The sequence below is a fragment of the Nyctibius grandis genome, assembly GCF_013368605.1.
Source record: "Nyctibius grandis isolate bNycGra1 chromosome W unlocalized genomic scaffold, bNycGra1.pri SUPER_W_unloc_1, whole genome shotgun sequence".
Lineage (NCBI taxonomy): Eukaryota > Metazoa > Chordata > Aves > Nyctibiiformes > Nyctibiidae > Nyctibius > Nyctibius grandis.
Window position 1 is genome coordinate 1,596,021 of NW_027167472.1, and position 24,511 is coordinate 1,620,531.

General features: G+C 43.0%; 1 protein-coding gene across 2 annotated transcripts in view; it reads left to right on the plus strand.

The window, feature by feature from the left end:
* LOC137677083 (homer protein homolog 1-like) overlaps positions 1–24,511 on the plus strand; it is a 185,865-nt gene that overhangs the window by 94,063 nt on the left and 67,291 nt on the right. For both annotated transcript variants that reach the window (XM_068424266.1, XM_068424265.1), the window contains exon 5: positions 12,722–12,864. In XM_068424266.1, the coding sequence (XP_068280367.1) occupies positions 12,722–12,864 (143 nt within the window). The remainder of the gene's footprint in view (positions 1–12,721; positions 12,865–24,511) is intronic.

A 24,511-nucleotide genomic window follows, 5' to 3' on the forward strand; every position in this document is an offset into this window, starting at 1 on the left:
AGGCACCTCTCCCGTTGCCCATGACTTAGCAAAGATGATGGAGAGTGGCCTAGCAATGACTTCCGCCAGCTCCCTCAGCACCCGCGGATGCATCCCATCAGGGCCCATGGATTTATGGATGTCCAGATTGCTTAATTGGTCCCTGACCCAGCCCTCATCAACCAAGACAGATTCCTCCTCTATCCTGACTTCTTCTGGGGCCTCAGGGGTCCGGGGCTCCTCAGGACAGCCTCCAGCAGTATAGACAGAGGCAAAGAAGGCATTCAGTAACTCTGCCTTCTTTTTATCCTCTGTCTCCAGGGCCCCCACCTCATTCATCAGTGGGCCTACATTGCCTCTAGTGTTGGCTTTACCTGCAATGTATTTGAAGAAGCCCTTTCTGTTGTCCTTGACCTCTCTTGCAAGTTTTAATTCCAAGGAGGCCTTAGCTTTCCTAGTTGCCTCCCTACATCCTCTGACAACAGACTTATATTCCTCCCAAGTGGCCAGCCCCTCCTTCCATGATCTGTACACCCTCTTCTTCCACTTGAGTTTGCCCAGCAGTTCCCTGTTTAAACATGCAGGTCTCCTGGTACCCTTCCTTGACTTCCTACCTGCTGGGATGCTCTGATCTTGAGCTCGGAAGAAGCAGTCCTTGAATGCTAACCAACTATCTTGAGCCCCCTTGCCTTCTAGTACCCTGTCCCATGGGATTTCCCCTAGCAATTGCTTGAAAAGGCCAAAGTTGGCCCTACTGAAGCCCAGGGTTGTAATTCTGCTAGCTATTCTGTTCCTGCCACATGAGATCCTGAACTCTACCATCTCATGGTCACTACAACCAAGGCTGCCCTCAACCTTCACCTCTTCAACCAGACCCTCCTTGTTAGTGAGAACAAGATCCAGCAACGCTCCTCTCCTAGTTGGCTCCTCCACCATTTGCATCAGAAAGTTATCATCAATGCACTGGAGGAACCTCCTGGACTGAGGATGGCTGGCTGAGTAGGCCTCCCAGCAAATATCAGGGTAGTTGAAATCCCCCATGACAACCAGGCCCTGTAATTGAGAGACTGCTCTCAGCTGCCTGTAGAAGGCCTCATCACCCTCCTCATCCTGATCCAGTGGCCTGTAATGGACACCCACAACAGTATCACCCCTGCCAGCCTGCCCCTTAATTCGCACCCACAAACTCTCAACTCGCTCCTGATCCACCCCTGGACAGAACTCAATACATTCTAGCTGCTCACTCACATAAAGAGCAACTCCACCACCTCTCCTTAGTGGCCTGTCTTTCCTGAACAGGACATAGCCATCCATGACCACATTCCAGTCATGCGAGGTGTCCCACCAAGTCTCTGTAATTGCCACTAGATCATAGCCCCCCGACCGAACACGGATTTCTAACTCCTCTTGTTTATTCCCCATGCTGCGTGCATTGGTGTACAGGCATTTCAGGGAGCGAGCTGAGCACACCGATTTCACCCCAGGTGGATGGGGGGGCCTCCTGGTCTACCTCAACACTAGAGCGTTGCCCCAGTGGTGCAAGCCCAGCTTCTACCCCATCCTCCTTCGAATCTAGTTTAAAGCTCTCCGAATGAGCCCTGCTAATTCCTGTCCCAGATCCCTTTTGCCCTTACGACATAAACCTTTCCCATGTATTACCGTCACGCCTGGTGTCTTATAAAACCAGCCATTATCAAAGAACCCAAACCCTGCCTGTAGCACCAGTCTCGTAGCCAGTCATTAATATAGAGAGAATCCTACTATTCCATCCCACGTCATCACCTGAAAATGGAAGGAGGGAGGAGAAAACAACTTGTGCCCCAGACTCTTTCACCAACCGTCCTAGGGCCTTGTAGTCTTTCTTCATCCCCCTCAGACTATGGGATGCAGCTTCTTCCCCACCTGTCTGGAAGATCAGCAGGGGGTAGTAGTCTGTGGCCTTCACCAGGTTGGGGAGTTTCCTTGTGATATCCCTGATTCGGGCTCCAGGCAGGCTGCAGACCTCCCTGTGATGGGGGTCAGCTCTGCATATTGGGCCCTCAGTTCCCTTTAGGAAGGAGTCTCCAACCACTAAAACTCTTCTCTTCTTCCTTGTGGAGGAGGTAGCTATACGCCTGTCAGGTTTTTCTGACTGTGGTGGGACCTCTGATATAGGTTGCCTCTCCACCACATCCCCATTGGACTGGCTGTATTCCACTAGGGCTTCATATCTATTTCTCAGAGGCACCTGTGGAGGCAAGGTAGGCAAGGAGGACACTCGCCTTTTGCCACGGCCATAGACTTGCCTGCACTCACTCCTCTCCTCTAGGTTATTGTTTTCCACCTGAGAGGGGCAGAGTACAGGGGTCCCTCAATCCTGGGAGCTCTCTGGCAGGTGCTCCCATTTTTGTTGCAGGGAGGGCAGAGCCTGGCTCCACCAGTCTATCTCCATTTCAGCCTCCTGAATGCTCCTAAGCCTTTCTACTTCGGCTTGAAGCCTTTCAACCTGGCTTTGCAGCTGTGCCGCTCAGCCGAGCAGATCATCTACCTGCTCACAGCGCACACAGCCCCCTGTCACCACAGAGATGCTGTAGCATTCCCTGCAGCCCGCAACCTGCACCATTGCCTCCTTCCGTGGGAGCTCTGTCTGGGTTCCCACATCCATTTTGGTCTTCTTCCGCCGGGTGGAGACCATTGTTCTTTCACTGAGTTGGGAAATACCTGTTGGTGACACCCCTGGTTCACAGCTCCTTGGCACCTTCCTCGCCTTGTGCACTGGGAAGGAGTCAGCACCCTCCCCAACGAGCTGCAAACGGCTGTGGCCTCCCCCGCCCTGGGACACACCCAGTCACTGCTGACTCTCCCTCTCCCTTCTGGACAGGGACTAGTCCCTGCCCTCCCAGAGGCTCTTTATCACCCAATCGACAGGGGGTGGTGTTACGCCCTCCCCTCTCCTGATTCGTTGCCGGGAACTTCCGGGTCCAGGGGAAAGCAGCTCGGGGCTGCTGCTCGGGGGGCCCAAAGTTTGAAAACCGCCCGGTACAGCCTGATCTCGCCTCGCCCCGCACTGACCTCAGTCGCTGCCGCCGCCGCTGTTGCCAACTGGCTGAGTATTATGAGTAAAGATGGTGAGCAGTTATGTAAGTAAATCTATAGTAAAGACCTTTTGTGTTTTTTCTTATTGTATCTATGAAACTTCAGGTGATGCACTGTAAAGGACTTTATATAAGAATCATTACAATAAAAACTGAAGTTAAAACAGCAAACTATTTTTACTTATTTCCTCCTGTTGTAGTATTCACTTGTGAAATGTGTTGAAGGAAGATGACAGATTCACATGTGGGTTCTGGAGTTTTATTGCAGTTAGCCATGTTTTAAGAGTTTATAAAAGACATCTCAATACATGAACTGGGTTAATATAGGTCTAATAGGAGGATATGTAAATATGACTATATTAATTTTAGTCATGCCTAAAATTAATTTACTTGAAAATGGATACTTTGAATTTGCTTTGAAAAGAGAAATTGCATGAGGCTTTTATGCCCCTCCCCTCCAGTGTTTCTGGCTGCATGTGTAGCTATTTGCTTTATTTTAAGCAATAGTGAAGACAAAACTAATTCCTTCTCTTGGAGGATGAAGCAGCTTTAAAACTACAGAAGGGATTCCTGAGCTGAGTAGGATTAATGCAGCTGAGTTTTTTTTTTTTTTTCTGGGGAGTGCATCTTCATTCATTGAATCGGTGCATCTCTTGAGTGCTTTGCACTGCAATATGCTCCTGATCTTTGATGGAACAAGGATGGCAGGCAGTTTGCAACATGCTATACGAATAGGTTTATTGCCACCAGAAAGCTGCATCTGGTGTCCTTCCAAGAGAAGTGAGTGGAAACCACAAGAATACACGATGAACCAACCTCGCGTTGTTTTCCCAGTGGGCATTTTGCCCAAGTGCTATGTTGGCTTTTTCTATTAGAGGGAAACTGCTTGCTCTACTGTGACAGGAGAAAATAAGGCAGTCTCTTTTTTATTAGTTTTCTTGACTGTCTCTAAACTTCTGATAATATCCGTTAATAAATACATAGATAATGGAAGTAGGTATTTCAGTATTATAACCTAGTATACACTTGGACTTTAGAAACAGTGAAGTGCTTCAACCAGGCCTCTAGTTACTCGATATTATAGGCAAAACAATTACTTTGCTTCTCTTTTGACATGATTAATAGTCTGCACTCAGAAGTTAAATCTGACACTGTTGAATGGAGTGACTTATTTGGTTTGGACATAAATTTGAGCTACTCATTCAGAGACAAAATGCTTTTGTCTAGTAGTTGCCCAGGGTTAAAGCTTTCTCTTAATCTATATGAGCTATTAATATTGTACATTTTCCAGTACAGATTTCCCTTTATACTGTAGGCAGTTATAGAAATGTTACCTTGAGAGATTCTATAATGCATGTTGAGAGCTGCGATTCATTTACTGCACACTTAGGAATAATTTCATATTCAGGCTTTACTTTTCATCTCTTGGCTTTTAGTTGTGTTGATAAGTTAGCATGTTATTCCAAAAGATACAGTTAGTGCAAGTGCTGACACATCTTCACATACTTAATGCTTCTCATTAGTTCCCCAGAAAGAAGGGAGTTTGGAGCAGATGAGAAGCAATGACTTCATGGCAGACTGCAGCACTTCTGTAGTGCTGGGGCTTATTTGAAGAGATTTATGACTAGAGGGAAGATGGGTGCTTGGTAGTGGGGAGGGAAGGTGGGACCCTAGAGACATTTGAAGGAGCACTTGCTGTCATTTTGATCATCTGCCAAAAAGTGACTGCAAGGCATGTAATTCCAGTGTTGCCTTTCTCAGTCATTTTGCAGCTCTTCTTTTCCTTTTGCATAGTGATCCTTTGCAGAGAGGGAGAGTAAGAGGAAGGAGAAAGATTTTCAGTGGCCAGTCAAGACTTTGTAGGAACCTGGCTTTTTTAGGAAGCTTTGACAGGAAAGGCATTGGGAGGTAGCGTGTGAGTAGTGAGCTCTATAACAGTAGCTCAGTTAGCTACAAGCGTCAATCCCTCTGCTGTCTTGGACTTGCAGATATCATTCTGCATTAAATTAATAATAGGTAGGAAGATACTGCATATCAAAACTGGAAAATATACATGTAAAACTTACATAAAATGTGTTGCATTTCTCTTGGTACTGCTTTAAAAAAATGCCCTTCTTATTTACCAGTTAATTAAATTACCAGATATGGTACATTGCCCACCCTCTCTGCTACACAATTCTAGAAGATAAAAAGAGAAAAAGTACATTCGCTTTTTTATGCACTCAGTACGTCCCTAGGTTGACTCTTTATTAAAATATCTCCACAACTAGTGTAACAAAACCCTGCACAAGATATTTGCTGTTCAGCATTGTTTGATGTAACCCTGCAAATATTACTGGTATGTGTGAGTTTCAATTCTGAATGTCCTGCAAAAACTTGTCATGAAATTAAGGAGAAACAGAAAACAAGATATAACAACAGAAATATCTCATAAATAGAATATGTATTTATAGTTTGAGTACTTCCCAGAGTTAGCTGTGTTAAAACTTAAGAACAATCTTGTATAAGTCCACTGAAGTTAGGCTGTTTCTCTAAGATGTTATGAGCTTTAGCAAAGTGTTGGTACTATTTAGCTAGATATTTCCACCAGAAAAGTGCCTCAATGGCCAGGAAGTAGTAGTTCCATGCTGAGTTTTTTTTTGGATATGCTGTTTCATCTGATGGCGTATATTCGTTGGCTACGGTTTGGGATTTCTTTGTTTCTTTTTGTTTGTTTGTTTGTTTTTTGTTTGTTTGTTTTTTTTTTTTTTTGTGAAACACAGTAGAAAGAAAATAACACATAGCCCAATTTGCAATTATTTAATAGCAGGAGTTCCTTTTTCCCTAAGCTATCCTGCTGCTAAATTTAAACTCTGCATTCTTACTGTTTCTTTAATACTACCTGTCCTCCACCTATTTACCAGCAGCCTTTGCTTTAATTTCCCAGAATATCAGGTAACACATAAAATCACCATTTACCTTGACTGTAAAAAGAACTTAACTTGTCCAGAGAAGGACAATGGCCTGGACCAACAAATTACAAGAGAGATGATGCTTTGTTATGTGTAAGTAAGTCCCACCAAGTGTATGGTGCTTTCTTCAAATAAAGAGGAAAGCATTATTTCTGTGTCAGAGAACTTGTACTTTCTACCCATTGGTATTAAGATGGATTCATATAATAATACACACTTTATTTATATCTGATCTATCTGGAGGCTTTGGTCAGAAGGGGACTATAAAGAAGTTGTCTATTTTGGTATTTCTAAGACCACCTGTGCACATAGGTACCCCATCTGGTGTCCCTTTAACTCAGGCTTAGGTAATAAGGCTTTGCAAGCCTCTTAGCATAAACAAGATAAAACAAAAACAAAAATACTGGCTCCCCTGATGTACCACTTCCTATTTCCCAGACCCATCTTTTAATATAGGGAACTTCCCCAGGGGTCAGTACTGGGTCCAGTCCTGTTCAACTTATTCATCAATGACCTGGACGAAGGGACAGAGTGTATCCTCAGCAAGTTTGCTGATGACACAAAACTGGGAGGGGTGGCCGATACACCAGAAGGCTGTGCTGCCATTCAGTGAGACCTGGACAGGCTAGAGAGCTGGGCAGAGAGGAACCTGATGAAATTCAACAAAGGCAAGTGTAGGGTCCTGCACCTTGGGAGGAATAACCCCATGCAGGGGGGTACAGGTTAGGGGTTGACCTGCTGGAAAGCAGCTCTGCAGAGAAGGATCTGGGAGTCCTGGTGGACAAGAAGTTCACCATGAGCCAGCAATGTGCCCTTGGGGCCAAGAAGGCCAATGGTATCCTGGGGTGCATTAGGAAGAGTGTGGCCAGCAGGTTGAGGGAGGTTATCCTCCCCCTCTACTCTGCCCTAGTGAGGCCCCACCTGGAGTACTGTGTCCAGTTCTGGGTTCCCCACTTCAAGAAAGACAAGGAACTACTGGAGAGAGTCCAGCGAAGGGCTACAAAGATGATCAGAGGACTGGAGCATCTCTCTTATGAGGAGAGGCTGAGGGAGCTGGGTCTGTTTAGCCTGGAGAAGAGAAGACTGAGGGGGGATCTTATCAACACTTACAAATACCTTAGGGGTGGGTGTCAAGAGGAGGGGGCCAGACTCTTCTCAGTGGTGCCCAGCAACAGGACAAGGGGCAATGGGCACAAGCTGAAACATGGGAAGTTCCATCTGAATATGAGGAGGAACTTCTTTACTTTGAGGGTGACAGAGCACTGGAACAGGCTGCCCAGGGATTCTGTGATTCTGTGACTTACACATGGACTGAGGATTAATATTTTTCAACGTGACAAGTAATTGTGAGTCTGCTATTTAAGAGTTTTTCAGAGATCTGCAGTGTCTAAAGTAGCCCTGGCCCTACTAATAAGTATCCAGGATTGGTGATGCCAAGCAGTATAAAAATGACAGTTGCCTACAATATACAAACTAAGCATAATAGTGGGGAATTCATCAAAAGATGCCTTAAATTTCAAAATCTTATAAACAAAATGCATGCACTCACAAAAGAGTCTCTAAAGTAAAACAAGCTGTCACGGTTTAAAGCTGGGCCGGCTATTAAACCGGTGACAGACGCTCTCTGTTAACCCTCCCCCCCACCTCAAGGGAAAGGGAAAAGGGAGAGGGACTTATGGGTTGGAAAGTTAAAACAATTTTAATAAACTATAATAATGAAAAAAAAAAGTATAATAATAATATTGGAATAATCAAATATATACAAATATATACAAAACCAAGATCGAGCTCCCCCGATGTCGGTCACATCACCACTGGCACTGCAGGGCAGGCTCCGGGAAGGCCCAGGCTGGGCCTAGCGACAGTCGAGAGCTGGATTCAGGGATGCACGGATCGGGATCGGGGGCAGCAGGAAAACAGACAGAGTCCTCTTCGGACACTGGCCATAGCAGAAGAACGAGAAGGGAGAAGAAAGGGCTGAAGGTTCAAGCAGCAGAAGCAGCCCAAGCAGGCAGAGGCCCCCAAAAACAGACCGAGACCCTCGTGATCCCCCCGCTTTATACTGAGAATGACGTGTATGGGATGGAATACCTCGTTGGTCATTTTTGGGTCACCTGCCCTGTCTGCTCCTCCCTGCAGGTGCAACCCCGCTTCGGCTCTTCACTCGTAAGCAGTGAGGAATTTAGCACTGACCTTGGTTTCTCTAAGAACAAGTACAGCAAGAGCCTTTCTGCATAACATCCCTACCAGTGCCTCAGTGATAACTACAAACTTCGAGTGTTATCAGTCCTAGAAGCAGACACTGTCTGCAAAACACGCAGTTAGTTTCAGAAAGTGCAGTTACTTAGAAGAGACTTAGCTGAAAGTAAAAATCACTGAAAGGAAAATTGGCCTGGTTTAGGCCAAACCAGGACACAAGCAGACTTCACAGCACAGATCAACCCACCTTTTAGTGGTGACTAAATACGGAATAGAAGAAAAGAAGGAATAGGTGATTCTAAACCCATGAACAAACCAAACCAATTGCAGCTTCTTTTTTTTTTTTATTATTATACTGTTTTCTCATTAAATATTCCATACACTTCCCTGGCATCGCTGTTCTTCATAGAGCTCTGTTCAGTACTGACTGGCAATGGCATAAGGCTGCCCGCTACTGATTCAGATACCATAACATCTGAAACATTTGTTCCAGTATAGAAATTCACACAATATCCCAGAAAGTCACTTTTTCCACAAGGTTCAGAAGTAAATTGTGTACTTCTACAAAGAAAAAGCCAACAGATGATAAAACCATGACGATTTTGCCGAAACCAATCCCTTCCTTGCACTATAAATATGTTCTGATACTAAACCTTTTCAGGCAATAGCTATTCCTAATAGTATAGGAGGGTATCAGAATCACAGAAGAAAGAGTTGGATTATTTTGATTTGACTATTTTAATTTACTCACCACACAATTTCAGAAATTAACAGAGGTCTTAATCTGAAATGACCGGGGTCACAAGAAATATCCGAAGACAGATTCTTGCTTAGAGGGGAAAAAAAAAATATGAGGTTCAGACTCCAGTTCTCCAGTTGGTTGTAAGACTGATGGGGTGAGGATGCAAACCCCACAACCTGCACTATTTGATTCTGTGCTTTAACTTAATTAACATTAGTTTAAAAAAGAAAGGAAAAAAAAAAGGGGGGGGAACAACACACATTTTTCAGCCTATTGATTCATGCTGCTCAGTGAACTACAGATCAAAGTGTTGCTCTTTCAGTGCATAGGCAAGCCTGTAACTGAAAACAGACCATGAGTGGCTTGTCACTGTAAGATCCATGGGTTTATGACATGAGCAAAATAATTCACAGAATCACAGAATGGTTAGGGTTGGAAGGGACCTCTAGAGATCATCTAGTCCAACCCCCTGCCAAAGCAGGTTCCCCTAGAGCACATTGCACAGGGTCATGTCCAGGCGGGTTTTGAATATCTCCAGAGAAGGAGACTCCACAACCTCCCTAGGCAGCCTGTTCCAGTGCGCTACCACCCTCAAAGTAAAGTTTTTCCTCATATTGAGATGGAACTTCCCATGTTTCAGTTTGTGCCCATTGCCCCTTGTCCTGTCACTGGGCACCACAGTCCAGGACTGGTGAGTGACTTAAAGTTCAGTATCCTCCAAAATATGGTTTTATACCACAGGAGAGCCGTTAATCCTTTCTTCTCAAATGTATGAAATATCTATTTGTAGCTATCATGAGTGGGAAATATTAGGCCTTAAAATATGTCATTGGTTTACAGGAAGACTTTCAATTTAAGCACTGGATTTTTTCCATATAGGGTCTACACAGCTGGATCTTAGTTAACCTGCTCTTCCAGCTAGGAGGGAGGGGTGAAAATCTTTTTCAGCTGACCAACTCTTTAAAATTTGAAGTGGATGTGTGAAGCTATAATGATATGGAGTAAAAACTTCATTACTTATGAACATCTCACAAAAACGTTTCTGGAATTCTTTTATTCTCTCTAAATAATGTAAAATGTGAATATATTATTTGTAAACTTAGTTTTGTTCTAAGTGTTTTTTTTTCTGTTGTATTTGGTGATTTATTCATAGCCAGCTTCATAATTATTTACCAGGCAGAGATAGTTGTGAGTGTGTGAGAGCACTGATTAACTTGTATTGGTGGAAGAAATACATACTAGAATCTGATGCTTCTCTTGTACATACAGATCAGCCCCTCATGAATTTGCAGGGAGTAAACCTTTAGGTATTACATAGACTGTGATGATTGTCTGCATTACTTTTTGTCACTTGAATTTCATTCAAATTAGATATCTATGAAAGTACTTTACCGAAAAATAAGTCTAAATGGTACTTGCACATTTGTTTTTCTTCTGCTGAAATCATTTTTATGCATTTATACTTAAAATATTTTAATAAAGCTCTGGCTTTATGTATCTAATAATAGTGTTGTATGAATTTTAGCTTAAAGATACAAGCAAGCCAGATTTTGTGGGATGTGGTATATGTTTTTTAGAACATCTAGTGTAGTTTTGGAAGAGGAGGAAATAAAAGAGAAACTCTTGGGTCCATAATGCCTTTCATTTAATGGCAGTGGAAACTTTATCAAATCAGAGGATAATAATAGACAAAACCACATAATTTGTATAAAATAATTCACATGCCTGATTATCTTGTCGAGTCTGCTCTCCTTTGACACTTAATTTCAATTCAGTTTCAGTTCAGTAAAATTTTTCTGTACAAATCAAGATTTAATTTTGACTTCTAAAGTATTAACGCTTAAGATAATAGTTTTGAATATAAAATAAGAGGATTCTTCCTGAAAGTAGGTAACAATATACATTCATAAAATAAATAATTTACATTTATATTATAAATAACAGTTTATATTTGTGTAATAAATTAGTGTAAGCTAATTATTTTCTACTTTTTAATCAGTAGGAATTTAATAAGAAGGTGCAGAATGGAGACACTTGTGCATGTGCATTGTATAACTTGAAGAATGCTAAATATAATAAACTTGAAGTAATTATTAAGATGTTTTAATTTAACTCCGTATCACCCATTAATTCAAGTTATAGAGTGAGATATGTCTCTCGCTATGTGAGAAATACAGTAGAATAAAAGCAAAATTTTGACAATTGTGCTGCAAATGCTTAATATAATTTAAGGTGTAATGAAAACATTGAACGACAATATTTTTGGTTAAGTGACACCAGCGCTTTGTGGAAGATGATGATGACAGCCAGATCTTCTTTTCTTTAAAAGATCTGAGTTTTTCCATCTGGTCAAGTCCCAAAGTCAAGGGCAGCATTTCTTATAGATATAGGATCAGATTCAGTATTGGCTTTCAAAAAGCCTTATCCTTGTAAACTAGTTGAAGGCTACAAGTGGAGGCTCAAAATTAGACCCTGATCTTGTAAGATCATGACCGTCTTCAGATACTTTGCAATTTCTTTGGAAATTGGTTTTCTTCAGCTTTCTATGCAGTGTCAAAGAGCTGGGAAGAGGAGCTGCTGGCCTTCCAGAGACTGTGCTCGTGCTTCAGTTTAATAACATTAAATAGCAGTTTTATCTCTTCCCCTTGCAGATCGTAAAAGGCTTTGTGGCCATAGGAGGTGCTTAGCTTTTGGAAATTCTGTAGTTCAACCAGTCCTCTGCTGTAGATACCCCTCCATGACATCCATTGAACTCTATTCACAAAACTCTTCTATCTTAGAGTTAAATGTTACCACTTGATTACTAAAAGCCTACTAAGACATTTTAAAAGTGAGATGAGCTACTTAGCTTATATGACTCACTTATCTCCCGCAAAAATCATTACTTGAAAAAGTATATAATAGGAAAGAAAATATTAAAATTAAACCATATGCAGGGACTGAAAAGCCTATAATGTTCTAACTTAAGATGTGGGCTACAAAGTGTACTTTGTTTTTTAAAAAGGAAGTACTTTTCAGTGACTAGAAATTGGAAAATAGTGTTTGTTGACCAAAACATAAATGTACATGTTGGCGTGACGAAGGCTGATTAAAACTGCACCGGTGCCTTCCGCTAGGAAGACAGCCAATAAGTTTTTCAGTTGTCCGATTGTGTAGCAGTAGCTGCCTGGGTTTAACTGGAGTATTCTCCTTCCCAGATAATACCATGATCAGCAAGAACTAGGCCAGGCTAACGTGTCTACGGAAGTTTTGCAAGGACTGTGCTGAACAAGTTTTCTTTACAGATGGCTCATAGGTGAAACTGTGAATGCACCGCCAATGGCCCTTCCACTGTTCACTTTGGTTAATACACAAAATGAAAGCTAAATTTTGAAACAAATATCAGAATTGTTTGTTTCACTGTCTTAGAATATAAAGTAAGAGATAAGAATCCTGAGTGTCGATAGTCACCCGTTGTGTAGCTAGCTGAGGGCTGAATAGAATATCAGGTAAGAGAGAGAGGTCTGTAATAAGCAGGAGGCTGGATACTTGCAAATAAATCATAGGTCGGATGTGTTTTGTGCAAGATAATGTGAATCTTATGGTAATACACTTCTAAATTAAATTCACATGATGAAATATGACCATGAGGGATGCTGGAAATCTGTGAGCCTCACATTAATACAGCCTAAAGTTCGTATCTCATTTAAGAATTAATGTTAGTGCTTATATACGCATAGCCTTCCTGAGCAGGTCACTTGGTAATTCTAATGTGTCATTTGTTTGTTTTACTTAAGGAATCAGCTGGAGGGGATATTCAGTCTCCTTTAACACCAGAAAGTATTAATGGGACAGATGACGAGAGAGTGATGCTGGAAGTGACGCAGAACTCAGAACCAAGGGCTGAACCAACTCAGAATGCATTGCCATTTACCCATAGGTACAGATTCCATTTCCACATCCTGATTAAGTGATACCTATCTCCTTCCTCGTTAAAGGGACCTTCTCCTATGTCATGGCTTTCACCTAGCAAAGTTAAGAATTAAATTACCTGATTAAAAAAAAAAAAAAAAGGACTGGCTTTCAGATTTGCAATATAATCTTTGTTTTCACAAAAAAACCCATGAGGAAATCTCTTCAAATAAGATTTTGGGGGGCATTATTTTATAGTTTAATGAGCTGAATGCGAGCCCTTGAACACTGGTTAGTGCAGGTGTCCCTTTAACAGGAAGCACTATTTCAATGCTCTTAGTAAAGTTTACTGCTTCTTAGATTATTCCAATTAAATTATTTTTGCACACATTTTCTTTAAATGACTGATAGGATTGGATGGCAGCCTTTCACTGATGAGTTGTTGGAATAAAAGGGACTCTTACAACACTTTCGGATTATGAAATTTAAAGCAGCCTCTAATTGAACAGTTCTCTGACAGTTGAAAATGTTTTTCGACTTTTTTTGAAACATGAGAGAAGCGTAGTTCTGCTTCAAACTGAATTCTAATTCATTGCACTAGGAGTACCGTACTCTGTTCTTTAAGAAAACTAGGACTTTTAATTTAATGATACAAATGATGAGTTAAGATGGGTATATCTCACCTGTTAGAAATGATTGTAAATGGGACACTCAATAAAACACATTATGTATTGAGACCATGGAGAGTAACTTAAATATTTAATAAACTTAGAGCAAAGATAGAAATACTAGATTTATTTTTTTTAAACATGGTCTGAATCATATCAAATAGAGTCTAAGAGCTCTTGATCAAAGGTTGGAGATCACTAGGATGTCAGATATGTCATGCAAATAATTCAGAATGAGCGGAGATGGAATTGGAATTGTTCAAGACTTCTAATTTTTTGTAAGAGAATACTATTAAACAGATGGAAAAAATAATTTACTTTTTCAAATGAGAAAAAAAATATGCTTTTTTTAGCAGAGTGATTGTGTTTTATATTTCAGTTGTCACCAGTGCATCTATTACATGTTTTACAAGAAATGGTGCTTTGTAAGAGCACTCTGTGCATGTTGAAGGAGTATTACAAATGTTGCACATCAGTGTTCTGTAATGAGTTCATTTAAACTTACTGTTTGTGTGTTGGAATTCTCTATCAATATTTTTGTAAAAAGGAGTTGTGATAAAGTCCACACAGGAGTAGTGGCAGTTGGTTGTTTTTGAAAAAAAATGACAGCTGCAAGATCTTCCCTCTCGCTTTGCATATGTAAATATGTTTTCTGGTATGCCAATATAGTAACTACACTTTGCTCTGCATTGACCATGACTGAAGATATTTTTTGAAACTACCCAGTTGTAATTTTTGATGGTGTAGAATAGAGGTTACAAAATTTTTACGTGCTTTGCATTTTTCTACCTACTTCATGTATGCAGTGTGAGTGCCTGGTTTTAGTTTATTGTCCTGTTAAATACCACTAGCTAGAATTGATCTTCCGACAATAACTCTGCATTTTGAGGGTCACTTCTCATGATGATTCTCATGAGAATCATTTGTCTTGCTAATGGTAGCTTCAAGTTTGTTAGTGAGCTATTACTGAAGAAAATGCAAATTTTTTCAAACCCCTTGAAATTAATTGAATTTTGGACTTCACAGAATCACAGAATGGTTAAGGGTTGGAAGGGACCTCTGGAGATCATCTAGTCCAACCCGCCGCCAAAGCAGGTTCACCTAGAGCATGTTGCACAGGGTCGCGTCCAGGCGGGTTTTGAATATCTCCAGAGAAGGAGACTCCACAACCTCCCTGGGCAGCCTGTTCCAGTGCTCTGTCACCCTTAAAGTAAAGAAGTTCCTCCTCATATTCAGATGGAACTTCCCATGTTTCAGCTTGTGCCCATTGCCCCTTGTCCTGTCACTGGGCACCACTGAGAAGAGTCTGGTCCCCTCCTCTTGACACCCACCCCTAAGGTATTTGTAAGTGTTGATAAGATCCCCTCTCAGTCTTCTCTTCTCCAAGCTGAACAGACCCAGCCTCTCCTCATAAGAGAGATGCTCCAGTCCTCTGATCATCTTTGTAGCCCTTCGCTGGACTCTCTCCAGTAGTTCCTTGTCTTTCTTGAACTGGGGGGCCCAGAACTGGACACAGTACTCCAGATGTGGCCTCACCAGGGCTGTGTAGAGGGGCAGGATAACCTCCCTTGACCTGCTGGCCACACTCTTCCTAATGCACCCCAGGATACCATTGGTCTTCCTGGCCACAAGGGCACATTGCTGGCTCATGGTGAACTTCTTGTCCGCCAGAACACCCAGGTCCTTCTCTGCAGAGCTGCTCTCCAGTAGATCAGCCCTCAACCTGTACCGGTGCATGGGGTTATTCCTCCCAAGGTGCAGGACCCTACACTTGCCTTTGTTGAACTTCATGAGGTTCCTCTCCGCCCAGCTCTCCAGCCTGTCCAGGTCTCGCTGAATGGCAGCACAGCCTTCTGGTGTATCGGCCACCCCTCCCAGTTTTGTGTCATCAGCAAATTTGCTGAGTGTACACTCTGTTCCTTCGTCCAGGTCATTGATGAATAAGTTGAACAGGACCGGGCCCAGTACTGACCCCTGGGGAACACCACTAGCCACAGGCCTCCAACTAGACTGAGCACCGCTGATCACAACCCTCTGGGCTCTGTCGTTCAGCCAGTTCTCAATCCACCTCACTGTGCACTCATCTAAGCCACACTTCCTGAGCTTTCCTATGAGGATGTTATGGGAGACAGTGTCAAAAGCCTTGCTGAAGTCAAGGTAGATAACATCCACTGCTCTCCCCTCATCAACCCAGCCAGTCATGTCGTCATAGAAGGCTATCAGATTGGTCAAGCATGATTTCCCCTTGGTGAATCCATGTTGACTACTTCTGATGACCTTTTCCACATGCTTAGAGATGGCATCCAGAATGAGCTGCTCCATCACCTTTCCAGGGATGGAGGTGAGGCTGACTGGCCTGTAGTTGCCTGGGTCCTCCTTCTTGCCCTTTTTGAAGACTGGAGTGACATTGGCCTTCCTCCAGTCCTCAGGCACCTCTCCTGTTCTCCATGACCTTTCAAAGATGATAGAGAGTGGCTTGGCAATAACATCTGCCAGTTCCCTCAACACTTGTGGGTGCATCCCATCGGGGCCCATAGATTTGTGGGTGTCCAGTTTGTCTAAATGATCTCTAACTTGATCCTTCTCAGCCAAGGGAAAGTCTTCCTTTCTCCAGACTTTCTCTTGTACCTCCAGGGTCTGGGATTCTTGAGGGCTGGCCTTAGTAGTAAAGACTGTGGCAAAGAAGGCATTCAGTAACTCCGCCTTCTCTGCATCCTCCGTCACCAGGGCACCCTCCTCATTCAGCAGCAGGCCCACGTTTTCCCTAGTCTTCCTTTTGCTACTGATGTACTTGATGAAGCCCTTCTTGTTGTCTTTGATGTCCCTTGCCAGATTTAATTCCAAGCGGGCCTTCCTTGTCTTGACTTGATAAGGTTTTTATTATAAATAAATTATAAATAAAAAATTATAAATAAAGATTCATACAGGCTACTTTTTTTTTTTTTAATACTGAAAAGCTCAAGTGAGGACATTTATATATTATTATTTAACCCAAGCAGAAAATGCTTTCAGGTGCTTTCTGACAATTTTTTCGTATAGAAAGAAAAAAATCCTTTTGTGTGTGTCAAGGAACACTGTCTCAGTCAGAAGGAAACTACCATTTAAAAAAAATGTATATTCCAAAAGATTCCAGTTATTTCCCAGGCACCATTATGTTTTTCAAGTTGATGACAGAACTTAGTTTGGAAATCAGCTGCTTTGATTGGATTTAATTGTTAGCTGTAATGAAGGCTCTCTAAAACGTCACTGTGCAACACATGCATGAAAGAGATGGAATGTGAAGCCTCCAGGATTATGTTAGTGCTGGTTAAATGGGCGTGTTTTTGTAGAGACATTTCATAATACTAAATTGGCAACAAGGTAGACATACCTAGTTGCTTGTGCTGGCTGGAAGGGTGCTCTCTGCAGGCAGTCTATTTGCCCCTGATTTAAAAAAAAAATTAAAAAAAAAATTAAACAAAACCTCACACCCCGATCATTGGAGGCTCCCTGGGCTTTTCATGTGTCAGGGGTACAGAAAGAGATTGTGCTCCTCCTTGTTCCCTGCCCTTTTGATGCTGCTGAGTATTGGTGACACTCCATGTGTGATGGAGACGAGTTGCCACACTGAACCCTTTCCCTGTGTGCCCCGGTAACTCCTGCCAATCACTGAGCCTCTTCTGCACCCTGTGTTTCAGCAAAGTTAAAGTTTAGCCAGTGCTTCTGGGTGAGAAGGATAACGCTGGAAGGGCATGTGAGTGTTGTCTTGTGCGTGGCAATGCTTTTTACATATTTGCCTTTACTCTTGGAGCTGTTGATCAATCGCTAGGTGCTTTTCAAAAGAAAAGATGGTGTAGTCTTCCCTCCAATGAGTTCAGCTATAGGGGACATGAGAGTTGCTGAGGCTGGCCATGCTTCACTGAAATAACACTAGTGTAACAAGTTCATTTCTTCCACGATTAGGAAAACTATATTCTGCTCTGGCGTGACAGTACATACTTACTCTGTGAAGGTCCAAAAGGAGTGGTCCTCACTGTAGGCTGGAGCACAGGGAAAGGCATGTGTGGGGCCACCTGGCAGGAGCCCAGGCAGCCATGGGGCAAAGGTTGGAGCTTCATGGGCAGGACAAGGTGCCACAGCACCACACAGCGAGGATGGCTGGTGAGGTGGGAACTGCATTGCTGCCAAGAGGGTCAGTGAGCTTAGCCGAGTGCGGGCACCTCTGCGGCAGAGGACAGGGGTAAAGGTTTGAAGGGGGTTGTTGTCAAGACAGTGATCTAGGGAAGAGGTTTTCATGTCTGTATGAACTGGAAGGGTCTGACAGGAGTTAACAAGGTCAACATGAGAGATGTGGAGGTCATGCTTTAGTTTACATCTTACTACTTGTCATTTTTAATCTGCACACGCCGAAAAATGTTCAATTTCATTTTGTTATAACGCATCCTCTCTGGCCAGATATGTTCTCTTCTGCAAGCATTCTTCTCTGTGCTATGTATGTCTTAGTGTAGGTAGTTGGGGGCTGTGTTATTTCAGCAGCGTAAGTATAGACTACTTTGGTATTTATAGTTATTTTCTGACCATTTATACCCAAAAGCTGAAAAAAAGCATCACTTAAATTACCAGAGTTTTGTTATTAGATCTTTAATTTTTTATTATTTCAGTAAATAATTGTAAGTATTGAAATGAACATTCTCCAGTATATGTCTACAATCCTATTCATATCCCATGAGCGTAACAGAGCAAAAGTCTAGTTGGTTCAATTTATCCTTATCTGGAAAGTCCTAAAGCTGTTCACAAGCAGTGAGACTCTAGTCAACTGCTTGAGAGATAAGGATATTAAACGGTTATGAGCCTTGCACAGAAAGATAAACTCTTGCAATTAAACCTCTTGCCTTTTTTAAACTATGACGGTGTGTGAGCTGACACAGGCAGGACTCAGGAACAACCACAAAACCACGGATAAAATGCAAAGAGCAAATTTATTCCCGTTACCTCGCAAACCGGGGGATCTCCGAAGCAGCACCCGGGGCAAAGGCACGCAAGCGGGGACGCAGGCACCGCGGAGCTCGGATCCTGCTAGAGAGCGAGCGAGAGATTCCAGGCCTGCTGCTTTCACCTGTATATTAGGGGTTTCTTGCAGGCGGTAATTTTCCACTGTGCTTTGATCTTTCTCACAGCAGGGCAGGAATCTCAGGCATGAACAATTAGGTGCCCCTGAGTCTTATCACAGGCCTCTGTCATCTAACTTGTCCAGCACACAAGACTAAACAACAGTTACTAGTATGATATATGTGTTTTTCGACACCCCAGGTGCAAGTCACTTGAGCGTGTTTACAATCCTCCTCGCCAATCTTCCGTTATATTCCCACATTCCACCCCCTCGCTCAAGAGACCGCTTCTCCTGGGGAGGGCAAAGCTGGACCTGTACATTTGGGCTTGCGGGGTGTAGAACAGAGTAATATACAGAGGCACGCAATAAATACATATAGGAAAAGGAATAAACATAGATATCTATAGAATAATACTGTGAATCAGGTGTCCTATTCATCCTGTCAGTGAATGAAACCCCTCAGCTAGCCAGGCACCATCGGTAGGTTGTTCCATTGGATGCTATAAGTCCTGGAGATGTTGAATGTTGTCCTCTGTGCTGGCTGGTTCATCAGTGATGTTGAAGCAGTGTTTATGGTGTTGGAGGAGGAAATAGTCCACCGTCAATCAATGTTGTAATGTTCATTGGCATACAGTCGTTACCTACTCGGAAAAAATGGCAATGATGAGAAACATTAATATCACAATCACTTAGCATAATATAATTGCGTAATATAGCTACTGGCAAGCCAATGAAGCATATTGTTAAAAGATCTGCAGCTGTTAATCTTCCATTAATGTAAAAAGCAGATGAGTTAGTTACAGTAGAGGCTAACCAAATCTAAGTATTTACACATAGGTTTTTTCAGAAATGTATCCAGGGCATGTGCTTGTAGTATAAGACTATAAAGTATGACGAGCCAACCTGTGATAGGGGAGGAAAACAGGAGTGTCATCTCCTTCCAGTAATACATACGCCGTTGCTCCAGCTCCTTCAGCTAATACTACTCCTGGTTTGATAACCTGATGTGGGGTAATTGCCCACACAGATTGGAGGGCTATGGCTCGTGCTTTTTCAGATTGAACTTCAATTCGATGTTGGCTTCGCGACACCAATAACACTGTTCCAATGCTATCTCCTCTAGATAAGGCAGAGGTATTTGTCGAAGATACCTGAAATAAATACAAGAACTCGAGAATCTGATATCAACAAAGGATGTAAAATAAGAGGAGAAGTTGGGGTGCAAAACCATACAATGTTCTCAGGGGTTATTACATAAATCTTCACATCTAGACTAATAGGTTGTGGTCCCACCACACAATCTGTTGGTGTGAACAATTCCATTTCACCTGTAGTTAATATTTTGGGAGAGATACCATCTGGAAGAATCTCAATCCTCACCACATTTTGTACTGGAGGTGTTGTGATACGCTCATAGGGTGTTTGATTATGAATATTGTGGCTGTTGTTTAACAAAAAAACTGCTTTAGTAAGATGTGAACTCCAATGTTGTAAAGTTTTAGTACTGGTTAGCTTTTTTAATTGTTCCTTCAGCTTCCCATTCATTCTTTCAATCAAGCCGTTAGCTTGGAGATGGTAGGCAATGTGGAATATCCAATCTATGCCTAGCCCTTGAGCCCAATCTTGGACACTATGTCCATTAAAGTGTGTTCCTTGGTCACTTTGTATTTGGTGAGGAGGTCCGTATTGATGAATGAGTTGTTCTAGTGCTTCAATTGTGTTATGTTGATTAGCATATTTGGTGGGCTTAGCAAAAAGCAGTCCTGACACTATATCCACAGCAGTAAATACATATCGCCACCCCCTTGACAGGGGCAGGGGACCCATGTAATTGACCTGCTTGGTATTCAAGGCCCATTGACCCCGTTTTATCCTTCCCCATGGCCTATATAATGCCCTTAAATGTAGCTCCATACAAGTAGTACAATTATGTGCACATGCTTTGTAAATATGTAATGGCAAAGGGGTTTGATTGTGAGCAATGTCCCATGCACGTGCAGCGTGTGCCGATCGATGTCCACAAGCTATATGTGCATTTACAGCTTGAGCATGTACTTCGGCGGAGGTCATCTCATCCACTTCCCTATTATTTTGTGACTCAAATGAGTCATTTTTTTGATGGGTTGAGACATGCCTTACTTTTAAAGGATACCTTTGTACATATTGCCAGATTTGTTGCCAGATATCTGCCCCCCCCATATAGGGTATCTTTGTACATGCCAATCTTCCCGGGCCCAGCGGGGTAACCACATTGTGAGACTTTTGTATACAACCCAACTGTCAGTGTATAGGTAATGTGCCTTCCTTTCCAGGATAGCAAGAGATGCTGCAATCAGTTCAGCCCACTGACTAGATGCCTGTACGCCTGTTTGCCATAATATAATTCCTGGTAGCGGGGCATATGCAACTGCTCTCCATTGTCTTTGTCCAGTTGCTGTGTATGTTGCACTGCCGTCGGTAAACCAGGCATCTTTTCTGTGCTCTTCTATTAACTCGTCATAAGGGGGAGCCTCCTCCACAGGAGATGTGGGGATATCTCCAAGGGGGAGAGTTTCCCCTGGTGTGGGCATATGATTAAATGATACAGTTCCCAGAAGGGTGGCGTGTGGAGTGGTTACATGTGGTTTTCCTGGTAGAAATCGTTGCTGTAAATAATGTTTCCATTTCCAATGTGTGGCTGCCTGCACTACCCCTGCATGGGCCCTAACAGAATCATCAGTGACCCAGCCATGGATAGGTATGGGCGTGTGTACAGTGACGCTATCTTGGCCTGTGATTCTTTCAGTTTCTTGTAGTGCCCAAACTACAGCCAAGATTTGTTTTTCCATCGGGGTATAGTGTATAGCGGAGCCTTGTAATGCCTTGGACCAAAATCCTACAGGTTCTTTCTGATTTTTTGGCCCAGTCATCTGCCACAATCCCCATGAGACTATATCATCTAGGATTGTTACTTCTAGTTCAAAAGGATATCCTCACCTAGGAGTATATAATTGTGCATGCTCAATCAAAGCATTTTTTACAGGCATCAAAGGCTTCTTGTTGTTGCTTGGTCCACTGCCAAACAACTTTCTTCTTAGTTAATTTCTGCAGAGGGCGCATTAATACTGCCAGATGTGGGATAAAAGTTCTCCAGTACCATAAAAGTCCCCAAAAGGTCTGTAACTGTTTCACTGTGGTTGGTACAGGAAATCACTCAACTGTTTGCTGTACTTTATTTGGTATTTCTCTAACCTGTCCATGCCAAACTATTCCCAAAAATTGTACAGTAGTACTAGGACCCTGTATTTTCTTTGGATTAATTGCCCAGCCTCGGTCCTGTAAGTGCATTTTCAGCGATTCAGCGGCTGCAGCGATTTCTTGTTGTGACTCTGCCCTAATCAACAGGTCATCAATATAGTGGTAAACAGTAACGGTACTTGACCATAGGGCAACATCAGCTGCTATCATTTGGTGGCAGATGGAGGGACTGTGTTTGTATCCCTGAGGCAAAACTCAGAAAGTATATTGCTTTTGTTGCCAGGTAAAGGCAAACTGGTCTTGGCTTTCTGAGGCAATGGCTATCGAAAAGAAAGCATTAGCAAGATCTATCACCACCTTCCAGGGCTGCAAATTTTTGCTGATTTTTTCTATAAGAGTAACCATGTCTGGTACTGTAACTGCAAGTGGGGGGGGTGACCTTATTCAGTTCTCTGTAATCTACAGTCATTCTCCAAGTGCCATCTGGTTTTCAAACAGGCCAAATACGATTATTAAAAGCAGTCATAGTTTCCCTAACGATTCCCACTTGTTGAAGTGCCTGAATGGTTTGGGTAATTTCCTCCTCCCCCCCCGGAATAAGATACTGTTTTACGGTTATCGCCTTGGCAGGCACAGGCATCACAACAGGATCCCAGTTCGGGAATCCACGCAAGACAGTTATAGATCAAATGGCAAATCCTGCTTGTGAAGTTCCAAAGCAGAAGCGACCATTTAAAGTTTCAACTGTTCGTCCTGCCAACACATCAATATCCAAGATATATTCTTTAATTGGGACAATTAACACTGTAGCAGTAAATGGTGTAGCATTTCCTATTTTAAGGTCACTTTAGCTTGGAGAGCGGGGGTTGGATTTCCCTCCAATCCACAGATCTGTGATGTGGCGTCTTTATTATCAATATTACTATGCAATACAGTAACTTCAGTTCCAGTATCCACCAGAGCTAATACATGTAAAACCCCCCCCCAGACTGCCACTTTATAGTTAACGGAACAGAAGGGCGTCAGTCCCCCTCACAATAGGAGGCTACAGTGGCAGCAATCTCAGGGGACCTGCCAAACCTTCATTTCTGCTGTTTTGGCATTTGCCAGGTAGTGTCATACATTGCAGTGGCAGGCGGGGCGGAGGGTGAGTGCAGAGTTGGTGGTGGGGCTGGGGGTGGTTGGCTTTTTCGTGTAAACGCTAACTTTTGCCATCTGCGAAACATTTCTGATGTTGTGATCCCATCTATTTCTGATCATGTCATGCCAGCTTGTACAAGACCCTTCCACATTTGTTTTCTTGTCACCCGTGCTGTAACCCCCTTTGCTTTTGCCGGCTTTCCTTTATTCACCACCCGAATAGATGGCCCTGAAATTACAGCCCCAATTTCCCTTAAGGTATCTGCTAGGGCACCTATATTACTCATAGCATTTGTCACTGATGATATAATGAGGGGCTTTAGTGAGGCAGGCACTCCTCTCAAAAACTGCATTTTGATACTTCTCATTATGGGTGTACTGTCTGGACTAGATCCCGCAACTAATGCATGAGCCATCCCCATCTGCCGCACCAAATTAATACCTTCTTCCAATGTGCACCAGCTTACAAGGGACGACACTAATTCAACAGGTTCTGCATATGCTGTTAAAACTGCTGCACACAACCACTGATACAGCGTAGGTGCAATCATGTCTCGCCCATCAGGACCCCTGACATTTTGCAGCTGAGCATATCCTCACTGTATCTGATCATCATGGGCTATAGGGCTTAATAAATCTTTTTCGCCTGCTAATAAATGAATAGATGCAGCTCCACTGTCCTAAGCTCGCAAAATCCGTGCCAATATGCCTTCCCCGCTCTTCTGCTGATAGATCTCTAAAAACTCCCTTAATTCTTTCGGAGTGTAAGTACGTGTGACCTGCACTCCCCCGTCCGCTCGTTCCTGCTGCCCCATCATTTGTATGAGGGGTCGTGCTTCCACCACCTCCCTGCCTTTTAAGTCTGGATCAAATTCAAACTCAATCTCAGAGTCCGAGGATTCACTCTCAATATTTCCATCCCATTCCTCAGGATCCCATGACTGTTTTGCAGTGAGAGCACGAACTTGGGAAATCAAAACCTTACTTTTTCCATATTTATCCCTTTGTTTATTAGCAATACGCGCTACCAACTGCTCTACATTATCTTGCAACGTTTTCATGGTGAAAAGCTCTAAGACCAGTAGATAACAACCATCCCAATCTCCCCGCTAATTTACAAGAAGAATCTGATGCCATTTTCCATGGTAACCCGCGCATAGCTGTTTCAATTGCCTGGGGGGTAATCACCACCCCATCATCTATTTCAAGCCATGCTTCTGGTGGAGCCAGCATAGGCAGGAAAGTGGCCACAGGGGCCCACTCCTCAGTACTGGGCCATCCCGGAATGCGGGGAGTCACCGTCACGGACTCCCCAGTCCCCGACTTCTTTTTCAGCCATGGCATGGCTGTTCCTGGATCCTGCCGGCTACGCCAAAATGTGTGAGCCGACACAGGCAGGACGCAGGAACAACCACAAAACCACGGATAAAATGCAAAGAGCAAATTTATTCCCGTTACCTCGCAAACCGGGGGATCTCCGAAGCAGCACCCAGGGCAAAGGCACGCAAGCGGGGATGCAGGCACCGCAGAGCTCGGATCCT